General features: G+C 47.2%; 2 protein-coding genes across 2 annotated transcripts in view; one reads left to right on the forward strand and one right to left on the reverse strand.

Annotated features, from left to right (window-relative positions):
- The window catches only part of LOC146965785 (uncharacterized), a 97,524-nt gene that overhangs the window by 47,504 nt on the left and 36,973 nt on the right, over positions 1–13,047 (forward strand). Inside the window, exons 7-9 of the mRNA XM_085763975.1 lie at positions 931–1,036; positions 1,112–1,266; positions 2,523–2,643. Coding sequence (XP_085620101.1) covers positions 931–1,036; positions 1,112–1,266; positions 2,523–2,643 — 382 coding nt within the window. The remainder of the gene's footprint in view (positions 1–930; positions 1,037–1,111; positions 1,267–2,522; positions 2,644–13,047) is intronic.
- The window catches only part of palmdb (palmdelphin b), a 168,632-nt gene that overhangs the window by 38,839 nt on the left and 116,746 nt on the right, over positions 1–13,047 (reverse strand). The gene's annotated exons all lie outside the window — the stretch shown is intronic.

Consider the following 13,047-nt stretch of genomic DNA (forward strand, 5'->3'; position numbering starts at 1 on the left):
CAGTTAGATCAGTCGAGATCAGTCAAAATCAGTTGAGATCAGTCAGGATCAATCAGTTAGATCAGTCAAGATCAGTTGAGATCAGTCAAAATCAGTTAGATCAGTCAAAATCAGTTGTCGAGATAGTCATGATCAGTCAAAATCAGTTAGATCAGTCGAGATCAGTCAAAATCAGTTGAGATCAGTCAAAATCAGTCAGGATCAGTTTGATCAGTCAAAATCAATCAGTCAGATCAGTCCAGATCAGTCAAAATCAGTCGAGATCAGTCAAAATCAGTTAGATCAGTCGAGATCAGTCGAGATCAGTCGGTCAGTATCAAACAATCAGTAAGATGTGTGTGTGTTGATGTGTTGATGTGTGTGTCTTTCTGTCAGTCTCGGTTGGGACATGGACCAGGTCTTTCTTGGTGTGTGTGTGTGTGTGTGTGTGTGTGTGTGTGTGTGTGTGTGTGTGTGTTTGTGTCTGTGTGTGTGTGTGTGTGTGTGTGTGTGTGTGTGTGTGTGTGTGTTTGTGTCTGTGTGTGTGTGTGTGTGTGTCCAGAGAGCTGGAGGACTACTCCCCCTGGTGGCCGATGTCAGAATAACTCACAGTTTGTCTTTACCTGACACGTCACCATGGTTGTCATGGTTACAACAACAGTCATATAAACAGGTATAGCCGATGGTTATGTTGACTCCCCCCCCCCAGCCGACTAGAGGTTGCCTAGCAACAGAACAGGCATTATTAATCTGATATTAATCTGATCGCATCATCAAGGTAATAACACAACCAGGTTGCTGCAGGTGTAAGTGTGTGTGTATGTGTATGTGTGTGTGTGAGAGTGTGTGTGTGTGTGTGTGTGTGTGAGGGTGGGGGGGCAGCGGGGGGGTCGAGGGGGGGGTTGAGGGGGGTTTCTGACTGTGACTAACCGGTCGACTGTGACCCTGGAGGCAGCGCAACTCGGCGGCCGGTCCAGAGCTCGCAGGCCGGTGGAGGCGGAGTCAGAGCTGAGGGCCTCTGTGATTGGTGGAGAGCTGAGGACGGGCTCTGTGATTGGTGGAGAGCTGAGGACGGGCTCTGTGATTGGTGGAGAGCTGAGGACGGGCTGCTGGGCGGCGGCGCTGGGCGGAGTCAGAGGTGCGACCGGCCTCGACCGGCGGCGGCGGCGGCGGCAGAGGACGAAGTGTTGGGACGACCTGTGGATCGAGGAACAGAAGAGAGAGAAACGTAGAGAGACGAGAGGAAGTCTGGGTCAGCTGGACGGTCTGGACCGGGACCGGGACAAAGTAAGACGGCGCCGCTCGACGACCTTCATCTTCTTCTTCCTCCTCCTCCTCCTCCTCCTGCTGCTGCGTCTCTCTGCTGCTCCTGCTGGACAGTCTGTGTCTCTGCGCCGACGTCTCTCTGCATGCTGCTCCACTCACCTGTTCTTCTCTCTCCGCTCCGTCGTCAATACTAACTAACCAGTGGTGGACAGTAACGGAGTAACTAAGTACTTGAGTACTGTACTTAAGTACATATCCAGAGGATTGTATGTGTGTAAGCTGTGTTTGTCTGTGAAGGAAACCCTAACCCCTAAAAGCAGCACATCAGTGCAGCTGAGCAGCAAAGAGTTCATTCTCACTAACAAGAGTTAAAAGCTCCTTACATTCATTTACAAACAATTAGAGTCATTCATTGATGTGAAGAATAAGACATTTACTCTTACTCTTACTTTGACTTCAAGTACATTTAAAAGCAAGTACTTTTGGATACTTAAAGCAGAAGTAAGCGATCCGGTGGTTTTGGCTAATGCTGCGTTCCAGGCAGGCTTTTGAAACCGTAAAATACAGCTTCAAGTCACAACTTACGACTTTGTAGCGTTCCAGACAACCCACTCGTGTTTCTCCGACCTGTTTTACCTGTGAAAGTCACTATAACGGCCACTCGTAACTTCTGACCCGTGAACTCGTACCAGATCGAACTGGTACCACTTCACAGGTCGGAAAAACACCAGTTACGAGTTGCCCTGAACGCACCATAACGTCTTGTCAGCAGATGGAGTTAGCAGCCCCCACCCTCGTCATGGATCTATTGGTCCTCGTCCCTACGTCACCACATTCAGGCGCATCCCTTGGCTGCACACACAGAGAGGACTGCCCCTTTATGCCGTTCTCTCTCCTCATTGGATAAAGGTTGTAGGATACAAGGAAAGTTTTCTCCTGGGCTCAGAGCAGAGCAGAGTGACTGACAGACCCGTGTTTCAGACCAAACACTCTATAGAAGTGATTGCTGTCGGAAGATACAACTATTTAAGACTTAGAGTAACACAAACATTCACCTGACTTCTGCTTTAAGTACCTTTACTCTTACTGGAGTAACATGTCGACTGAGCTACTTTTACTTGTAACGGAGTAAATGTTGACCAGTAGTATTTGTACTCAGATACTCAAGTACTGGGGTCGAGTACTCTGTCCATCTCTGATACTAACCGATCGCCTCAGCTCTGATCGTGTCGTGTGATGTCACTGACCGAGGCTCCCCCCCCCCCCTGTCCCTACAGACCGGTGCTACAGCCCCCGGCCCCGTCCGGTCCTTCAGGCCTCTCAAGTCCCACTGCTTCTCCCAGAGCACGCCCATCGGCCTGGACTGCCTGGGCTGGAGGCGACGCATCTCCTACACCTGTGAGTACAAACTGATCGATGTTATTGATTAATCTGTCTTTACTTTGATCCCAGTTGGACCGGATCAGTCTGATCCAGTGTTGTTTTCTGTTTCTCAACGTCTTTTAAACAGTCTGATCTGATCTGGATAAATAGAAAAGGCAAATATACAGTAGCCTACATTAGTGAAATTGTGAATATTTCCCCGGCATATGTTTCAAATTCCAACTTCAAATTTAATTCAATTCAGTTTGGGGAAAAGTTTTTCAGTTGTGGAATATTCAAAAGTAAATTGTCGAGAAAGTTTTTTTTGGACCAAAGATCAAATTTCTTAAATTTTCTCCAAATTGGATAATGTCATCTGGGGGGCCAAGGGGAGTCCAACGCAGAAGTTTGGTTGAAATCGGGCCAGAGGTTTTGGAGAAAATGACCGAGGCCATTTTCGAAGATTTTTAAAAAATTAGGGGCAAAATATACATTTATAAATGTTCATATAGCCTACTACATTATAAATGTTGTTTATTTGACCATCTTAAATGTAATCTAAATCCCATGTTGTTCCTGAATCCTCCAAACTGCTGGATCAGAATAGCTACTTCAACTAAAAAGTTCTGATCAACACAAACTGAGGGTTTGATCCGGATTAAAACAGAGACTGGATCACGTGGTCTGGTCTGGTCTGGTCTCAGGATCTAGTTTTAGTTTAGAAACAACTCATTTTCAGGTTTGATCCAGAATCCGATCAGATTAATAAACCTTTGAACACTGGAGCTGAGTGTTGAGTCGGTGCAGTTCCTCCGTCGTCCTGCAGGAGGCAGCAGCGCCTCACTGGAGCTCTGAGCAGCTTCACCACCACCGTGACATCATGACCTCATGACATCATGACCTCAGCTGTGACCAGGGTCCAATGACACTGTGATGTCATCAGTCAGACAGGTCCCGGGTTCAGATCCCGGACGAGCCCCCAATTTATGTTACGCCCCCGTCTAGTGAGTCCACAACAACAGGGTATGATAAACGCAGTGGTGTTTTATTCACCAAACCAACAGAAAATACAATACACAGGTGGAAGCTTATCGTCGGGGGGGGCGAGGCCAAAATAACCGACAAAAACCCAACTGCCTGTCCCCGGACTGACTTGCCCTATATGTGAAAATAAAAGGAACCAAAAATACAGGCACTGATCCTGACTAACTAACTAATGTAATGGTAAATCTGAATATTCCGTTGTTTTAATCACTTGAGACGTTCCTACACCCTACTTTCCCAGACTTCCTTCTGCAATTGTAAATTCAAGTTCCTTTACACTTAACCATCGGTGATGCCCAACTTCCCACTTCCTAATTCACACTCAAACCCCTTTGTATTTTAAATTGTATCTCTTAACTCCATACCTCGGGAGACCGGTGATGATATTTTGAAAGGCGAAGGTGTGAAAACATAATCAGGGAAGGGGCTGGCCAAAGGACACACACACACACACACCCCAGAAGTGGACCTTCCCTCTGCTATAAATGTTTAGGTTTTCCCATTGTCTTGGTCTTTTCTTTACCATCACCCACTCGGGTAGAAACTGACCTTTCCTTGCAAGGAAATAAAAACAATGTCGGCCGGCAAAGTCTCTATTTCATTATTCACCAACAGCAAACGGCTAAGAATTTCCACGACACTAACTAACTCAAAAACAGGAGAAACACCTGCTGAAAAGTAACTGGCAGCTCACCCCTACTATATAGTAAATATATACCGCTTCACACACCGATCTGGACTTTTACGACGAACACAGGTCACAGGACTTTTATGGGACCTCTCACTCAGAGCTGATTGGTTTCGAAGGAGATCGGGATGAGAAGCATTGATTCAGATCAATCCACCGTTGTTATACAGTATGTTATTGGAAATCAGCTGATTGATCAGGAGTACACACACTCACACACACACTCACACACACACACACACACACACACACACACACACACACACACACACACACAGACACACACACACACACACACAGACACACACACACTCACACACACACTAATCCCTTAACGACCGGTCCGATCCAGATGAGCAGCTCTAATCTCCTGTAAGAACGTCTCATTACCCACAATCCCCCAAACACTCACCTGTGGAGTCGCGACCTGTCGGCCTCAGGCGACACGGCGCCATGGCAACGCCTGATGATGTCAGAGGCTGATCAGCTGTTACCGATCGTTCCCGTGACGTTTGATGAGTCGAATGTTTGATTGATTAATTAGTTTATTAACTATAAACTCCAGGATTCACTGATGATCGATGATCGATAGCGACGTATTGATCCTGTTGTTAACGCTGCTGCTGCTGCTGCAACGTGACCACGGCCTCGGTCGGTACAGCAGCATCTAGGAACAACATAGTGTGTGTGTGTGTGTGTGTGTGTCTGTGTGTGTGTGTGTGTCTGTGTGTGTCTGTGTGTGTGTGGAGGGGAGGGAAGCTGATTCCTCCAGTCTCTGCCTTAATGGATGCTGCTGCTGCTGTTGCTGCTGCTGTTGCTGCTGCTGCACCATTAGTGAACTGTCCACTCCTCTGTCACTGGAAGGCAAACGACGTGGTCGCTGCACTGGAGCCCCCCTACAGCCCCCCACCCCCTCACCCACTGATGTCACCCAGAGAGAGAGAGAGGGAGAGAGAGTCAGTGTGAGGAAATGAGGCGTTGAGCGAGTGGAGGAGGAGGAGGAGGAGGAGGAGGAGGAGCAGCTCTTAGTTCCTGCACTGTAAAAACTCACAATCTTACCAAGAATATTGGTCTTATTTCTAGTCAAAACTAATCTCATTCTACTTAAAGGGACATTGTGTAACTTCTCCTGTTGTCTCTTCATGAAAACCGATTATTTGGTTCCTCAGTCTGTTTTTCATGAATCAACAAAGTGAAGTGTTCCTTTCAGCTCTGAATGAGCCGTTCATATCATTCATATCTCCATGGAGCGGGTAAGCTCGGTGCTGCTGCCATGTGGTGTCGCCATGTTTTTACCTTAAGTGGCAGCGTGACGGTAGGTAACCACGGAAACTCAGCGGAGACACCGGAGCTGTCGGCTCACCCCTTGGTCGCACTGCGCGCGGCTTCTCGGGCGCTTGGGTGGTCGCACTGGGAGCTACTTCTCCTCCTCTCTCTGCGCCGGTCAGACATCGACTGCAGTCGTTCATACTCGTATTCACTCGGTTTTCCACACACACGTCATTTTAAACATGTGTGTGTGTCTCATGTGCAGACGCAACGGTCAAATAGATGGACAAGCAACAACTTAGTTAATCAGCATTTAATTATTTTATTTTGAAAATTGACCGGATTCTCTTGCCTTTTCTGTGCCCGACTTCCTGTCTGGTACGATTCGGTCTATCCAGCTTGACAGACGGCGCCCTCGGCGCGCGTGGCTCGCGTGAAAAATAGAAATGAACCGATCTGAAGCGCTGCAGGTGGCGCACTGCGCTCCACAGCGCGAGATGTGCGGCCAGGCAGACCTGTTAACATGTGCGCCGATCTGAAACTGCCTTCGCTCCAGGGTGCTGCGCTTCGGTTCCGCGTCCAGTGCGACCAGGCTGTCAGTCACCGCGGTAACGCAGTGAGGAGGAATGGAGCGTTACACTGATGCTGCTTCACCTGCAGTCGGGCAGACGGCCGTCGCTAACAAACCAGATGTCATTTTAGTCACAGAAGTCCAGAGAAAGCCGGTAAAACAATACCACATCGTCATGACAACATATTGTCACGTGTGTTGTTTTGCCTCGTGCTGACGGACCACTTGTTTACATAGAGGCTTGTTTATGCCGTTTCGTGCAGCAGCTGTCGTCCGTCTGCCGTCTGCCCAATTTCACCTGAATGCAGCATGAAAAATACGATTGAGTTGCTTGAGATCTACAACCACAACGCTAGATGGAGGAATTCCTACACAATGTCCCTTTAAAATAAGACTTATCACATTAAAAAGCAGCTTGTTTTTAGACACTTTTTACTTCTTTCAAGCAGATTTTCACTTGAAATAAGTAGAAAAATCTGATAGTGGAGCAAGTTTTTCTTCCTTATTACAAACACAAATATTAGTGTGAATGCTGAACGCTCAGTGTAACTCAGGTCCTCTGTGGCCATGTGGTTAGTGTGTCAGGTTTTTTGTCATGAAGTTGTGGGTTCAATTCCTGCCTTAGACATGTTTCTTGCATGTCATTCCGCATGTCTGTCAATTTCTTCAATGGCTTTCAGCATTCACACGCATTTCCTTCAGGAAATACAAATTCTAGTTGATTGCTAGTTTGCAGCACATCATCACATTACAATGAATGACAACAGCCTTGATAAGAGTGTGCTCTCTGTGGCATTGCAAATTCCTGCCTTAGACATGTTTCTTGCATGTCTTTGTCAATTTATTCTGCTAATTCAGCATGGTTCACCAATGGCTTTCAGCATTCACACGCATTTTCCGTTAGGAAATGCTCTTTTCAGTTTCAAGTGAAAATTAGTTTGAAACAAATGGAAATGGTCTAAAAACAAGTTAATTTTTATATGATGAGTCTTATTTTAAGTGGAAAGAGTTTAGTTTTGACCAGAAATGAGACATTTTGACAAGAAATAAGACAAATATTCTTGGAAAGACTTTGAGTTTTTGCAGTGTGGAGGAGGAGGAGGAAGCTGCTGCATGTTGGACAGCTGGAGCTTCCTCAGCCAATCGAGCAGCAGAGCTCCTCCCCCTCCTCTCTCCTCTCTCTCTCTCCCCCCCCCCCCTCCTCTCCTCCCCCCTCTCCCCTCCCTCTCTCCTCTCTCCTCTCCCTCTCCTACTGCTCTGCACTCACTCGCTCTCTGTCAGAGGAACCAACCACCTGCATCTCTTCTTCTCTCCGTTACTTCTGCACCGTCCGCCTCCACCCCCCCCCCCCCCACCCCCCCCTCGCCTCGTTGCGGAGCGTGCGTGCGTGCGTGCGGATGCGGATGCGGACCCAGCAGGGCTCGGGGGGGGGCGAGGTGGCGCTGCCTGGGGGGGGGAGCAGCAGCAGCAGCAGCGGCAGCAGCTCGGCGTCGCCCGGCTCAGAGTCGGACGCCACGGTGGACGGAGGAGGAGGAGGACGACTGGGAGGGGGAGGGGGGGTGGTGGGGGGGCTGGGGGGGGGCAACAGCCTGGGAGGAACTCTGAGGGGGGTCCTGTCTCGCTACTGGAGCCTGGAGAGTCTGCACTCCACCACAGGTACGTGGTTCGAGTCCCCCGGCGGCGCGGCACCTCGCTGCATCACAACGACACACCGGCACCAACACACCGGCTGTCAGAGTGTTGAGCTGCTCAGTCAGGCAGAAACACACCGCTCTGTGTGTGTGTGTGTGTGTGTGTGTGTGTGTGTGTGTGTGTGTGTGTGTGTGTGTGTCAGTGTGTGTGTGTCTGTGTGTGGTTGTGTGCGTGTGGTCGTTGGCCAAGGTTGTTCTCATGGTGGCAGAGCAGGAATCAGAGCGACCGCCTCACAAACAGGATTCAACTGTGTGTTACTCTATGTGTGAGTGTGTGTGTGTGTGTGTCTGTGTGTGTGTGTGTGTGTGTGTGTGTGTGTGTGTGTGTGTGTGTGTGTGAGTGTGTGTGTGTGTTACATGGTCGCGTCACTGTGACATATAAATAAAGGTGTGAGTGTGATAATGGGGAGTGTGTAACGTTGTGATGTCACAGCGTTTATTGACAGACAACTACACACACTGACTGACACGTTGTTGTTGTTGTTGTTGTTGTTTGTTGTTGACTCATATTGACACAGAGCTGTTGGTGTGTGATGTCACCAGGCCTGTTGTCGTTGTTGTTGTTGTGTGTGAGTGTGTTACTGTGTGTGTGTCTCAGTGGGAGGATGGAGCAGCGTATGTGCTGCTGGCATGTTGCTGTGTTTACACACACACACACACACCAGTGAAGTGTTTCTACTGTGTGTGTGTGTGTGTGTGTGTGTGTGTCTGTGTGTGTGTGTGTGTGTGTGGAGACCTGATGATGTCACAGTGTCAGTTTGACCTCCTGATGACCTCATCATCCATCACTAAACGGGTTAAACCAACAGTGTGAAGCTGCAGTTTCAGGACTGTTCGATTTCACTAGTCCCAGCGCTCCCCAACGTTCGGAAGTTGCTGCGTTACTATGGAAACGCTCACCGATTATTTGAAATTTATATTCACATTTTGAGTTTGAGTGGTTCAGGTTAGGCAACGAAGAAAGGAGTTGGTTAAGTTTAGTAAACAGACCAGTAGAGTGTAGAACAGAGAGAGTCCAGTGACTGACAGAAAGTAGTTGGAGCGTTTGTAGTCGATAAATCTGACGGCAGAAACTTCAGATGAGATTTAACGGCAGTCTCTACTTGGTTGGAAGCGCTGTGACGTAAATCCAACGGTCCTGAAACTGCAGTTACTCTGTTACTGCAGCTTCACCCTACTCGGTTAAACACACACAGTAACACACACACACACAGGGTTCAGGATCAGTGTTGGTTGAAGCTTCAGTGGTTCAGAGGAGTTTATAAAGTCGACATCAGTGTCTGAAGAACTGGGACCGAGGGGGGGGGTCAAGTTTAATCTGATGTATGTGTTGGAAGCAGCAAATGGACACACACACACCTGTGATGTGATGATCCACTCCTATTGGCTCCTGAGGGAAGCTCCTCCCCCCGGTGTGAAGGTGGAGACGTGCAGCGGCGGTCGGTCGTCGTGTATTTGCAACAATAAAAAAACTTGCAGGAGCAGCAGCTAGGATTCAGGAACGGCATCCCGCTAGGAATGTAGAGGAAACACTGGTTTGTCTCAAAGGTCTTTACACAGCGTCATGACAACATCCTGTGACCTCTGACCTCTGACCCTCTCATCCACGGAGGAACAACTCCTAGGAAACAGGAGAAGCTCAGAGAGAGACAGAGGAGAAAACTGTTAATAACAGAACATGAAAACATGGAGATGTTAAAGCAGAAGTAAGCGATCCGGTGGTTTTGGCTAATGCTGCGTTCCAGGCAGGCTTTTGAAACCGTAAATTACAGCTTCAAGTCACAACTTACGACTTTGTAGCGTTCCAGGCAACCCACTCGTGTTTCTCCGACCTGTTTTACCTGTGAAAGTCACTATAACGGCCACTCGTAACTTCTGACCCGTGAACTCGTACCAGATCCAACTGGTACGACTTCACAGGTCGGAAAAACACCAGTTACGAGTTGCCTTGAACGCACCATAACAGTCCTCGTTCCTACGTCACCACATTCAGGCGCATCCCTTGGCTGCACACACAGAGAGGACTGCCCCTTTATGCCGTTCTCTCTCCTCATTGGATAAAGGTTGTAGGATACAAGGAAAGTTTTCTCCTGGGCTCAGAGCAGAGCAGAGTGACTGACAGACCCGTGTTTCAGACCAAACACTCTATAGAAGTGATTGCTGTCGGAAGATACAACTATTTAAGACTTAGATTAACACAAACATATCACTTACTTCTGCTTTAAGGATGAAGGAGGAGGAAGAGGCAGATTCACAGTTAAAACACGGTTTTATTTTATTGAAATTCTACTTCTTTTACTGTATGATTCACGTGTTCATTAACGTAACGTTTTTCATCAAGGCTCCATAAACAGAGAAGACGATTGGTCCCTCGACAACACAAGAGATGAAATGTACCTTTATTATAAAGATAAAACCAACATCTAAACTCTGTAGAACAGAAACGTTTGAGACACGAACAACCAACCCTTCACCTGGTCAGAGCTGACTGTCCTCCAGCTCCCAGCATGCACCACTGCTGTCTGCTGCACGCACACAGTAACACACAGTAACACACAGTAACACACAGTAACACACACAGTAACACACACACACAGACTCCTCCATGGGGGGGGGAGTGAGGGGGGGGGTGATGTCTGAAAGCATCCATCACAGCGCGGAGCAGCAGCAGTGCTTTGTGGGAAATAGGTCGCTGAGCTGGAGGGGACGAAGAGACGAAGACGTCCTCGTGTCTCTCTCCTGCTGGGACATCAACTCTCTGTGTGTGTGTGTGTGTTACTGTGTGTGTGTGTGTGTTACTGTGTGTGTGAGTCCTGCAGGTGGTTACCATGGTTACCACTGTCAGGATCAATCACACATCTGATCATCTGTCGTTTTTATTTTCACCTGAAAGAATCAGAAGATCGATAATCAATATGATAGATAATGATATGAATAGCTACCTGCTTCAGGACGTCTCTAGAGGCTGTTGTCAAGGCAACGAGCTCAGTGAGACGGCGTCTGATGATGATGATGATGATGATGATGATGATGATGATGATGATGATGATGATGATGATGATGATGTGTCTTCAACAGCTGGATCGTGGGAACAAGTTGTGTGTTTGTTTGTTTGTTTCCAACTCTGACCTGAACCTCAGAGTTTCCATGGTAACGAGCTGAACCACAGAGCAGCTGGTGGTGATGATGATGTCACTTCCTGTCTGTGTAGTAAATCTCCCCCTATCACGGATGTAGAGCACTAACTAGATACAGTGTGTTCAACATGTTGTAGTGTTGGTGACAAAACACCCACAATGCACCGCAAAACTGAGTGAACTAGCGATGTACACTACTTTCTACTCCCGTATGTATCCCACAATGCAATGCGGTGGTGTTTTGCAAAGAGAAGACGATCGAGCAGCAAGCTAATTAGCATGTTAGCTAGGATTTCTTTAGGTTATTTAGCAGTAAACTCTTGGCTCCGTTTGCCTGAGCAGCAGGAGTTGGGCAGCAGCATCCCAACATTAACAGGCAGCATTAAATCAATCTGATAAAGAAACTGGAGTAGAATATGGAGAAAATACCAGCTAACAAGCTAAGCTAATAGCCACAGCTAACGAGCTAAGCTAATAGCCACAGCTAACGAGATAAGCTAATAGCCACAGCTAACGAGCTAAGTTAATAGCCACAGCTCACGGTCGGGACACAACAGCAGTCGACCAAACCAAACTTCATATTTCAACAGTTTATATATGGCAAAAATATCATAGGCTATCACGATTTTTTAAAAATAAAATCACGATTTCGATTTTATCACGATCTTAAATCGAAAAAAGACAGTTTAGGCCAAAGAACCTTTCTGAACAGATTTTAATCTAAATAGTTGCAGTTTTGCCAACATGTGCAAACAACGTAAACATAGTAAAAGGTAAACAACAACACTCTGATAAAGCCACTCTTGCAACATAAAAGGTAGCTTTCAATAAACATGAAAGTAAATATCAATGAAGTCATTTTAACAGGATTTAAGTATATCAAAACACTAAATAGCTGATTGAATAGGGTCAAATAAAAATGTCAACTAAAGTAACTGTGGTTGAATGAGCCCTAGACGATCTTATGATCTCTGCACTTTGGCCGATCGTCTACACGCTCTAATCCTTCACCATCTAAAATCGTCATATCGCCCAGCCCTAAATCTCATCCTCCAATGTTCCCGCAAGTGTCGGTTTTTATTATTTTATTTTATGAGTCTGGTTTGTTGACATGATTCTCAGCGCGTCTGCTCCCGTCACAGCAGTAGGCTAACACTGAATTCTCCTCCCGTTGTTCCCTACATCGTCTACATGATGTAGTGGAGAGGGAGTGAGTGGATAGACCAGAGCGGCAATTTTTATGCAAATGAGAATGACTGATGCATTCTGGGTAATTTAGGGGCAGCGCCCGGCATTTTTAAATTGCACTCAGTGGCTTTTTGTGTTTTGATGGAGCGTAGACTAACTAACAATCAATGTGAATGTTTTATTTTGTGTTTCTTTTGTAGCACTATGTCTCATAATTATTTTGACACCCTCTTTGAAACCCACCGTTCACGCCATCTTGAAAAACTACAATGAATGAATCTAGCGGTATGCTCCTTTAGCCTCCCACAGTGATCAATGACTCCACACAGTGGCCAGAAATGTCTGACCCAGACATCTACACGTATTTGGTGGAATCACCGGGAGGTTTTGGCTCAGTGTTGTCTGGAAACAGCCTGTTAATAGACAACTTTTTGTTACTTAGTTTGTCAAGAAGCCAGTTAGGCTGAACTTTTCAATGGAGGGATGCCGGGCGCTGCCCCTAAATTACCCAGGATGCATCAGTCATTCTCATTTGCATAAAAATGCCGCTCTGGTCTATGAGTGGAAGATTTCAAACTCAGCTCCAGTCTGAACCGGTTTCTGACCTTCAGGAATCTGTGGTATGTGACATCACAGCAGCTGGTTCTGCTCCGTATCAGCCGCTGTGACATCACACTGTCTGGCCCCGCCCACACAGTCCCAGCTGCTCCTAATATGGTCAGAGAGGAAAAGAGGAAGGGTGGGTGGGTGGAGGTGAGATTTGATCAAAGACGGTTTATAAACCAAGACCTTTCATGACGAGTCAGCTTCCTGTATGCATGTCACGTGGGCTTCTGCTCGGCCACGCCCCTT

Source organism: Trachurus japonicus, chromosome 20, assembly GCF_045865225.1.
Source record: "Trachurus japonicus isolate A0001 chromosome 20, Traja_1.0".
NCBI lineage: Eukaryota > Metazoa > Chordata > Actinopteri > Carangiformes > Carangidae > Trachurus > Trachurus japonicus.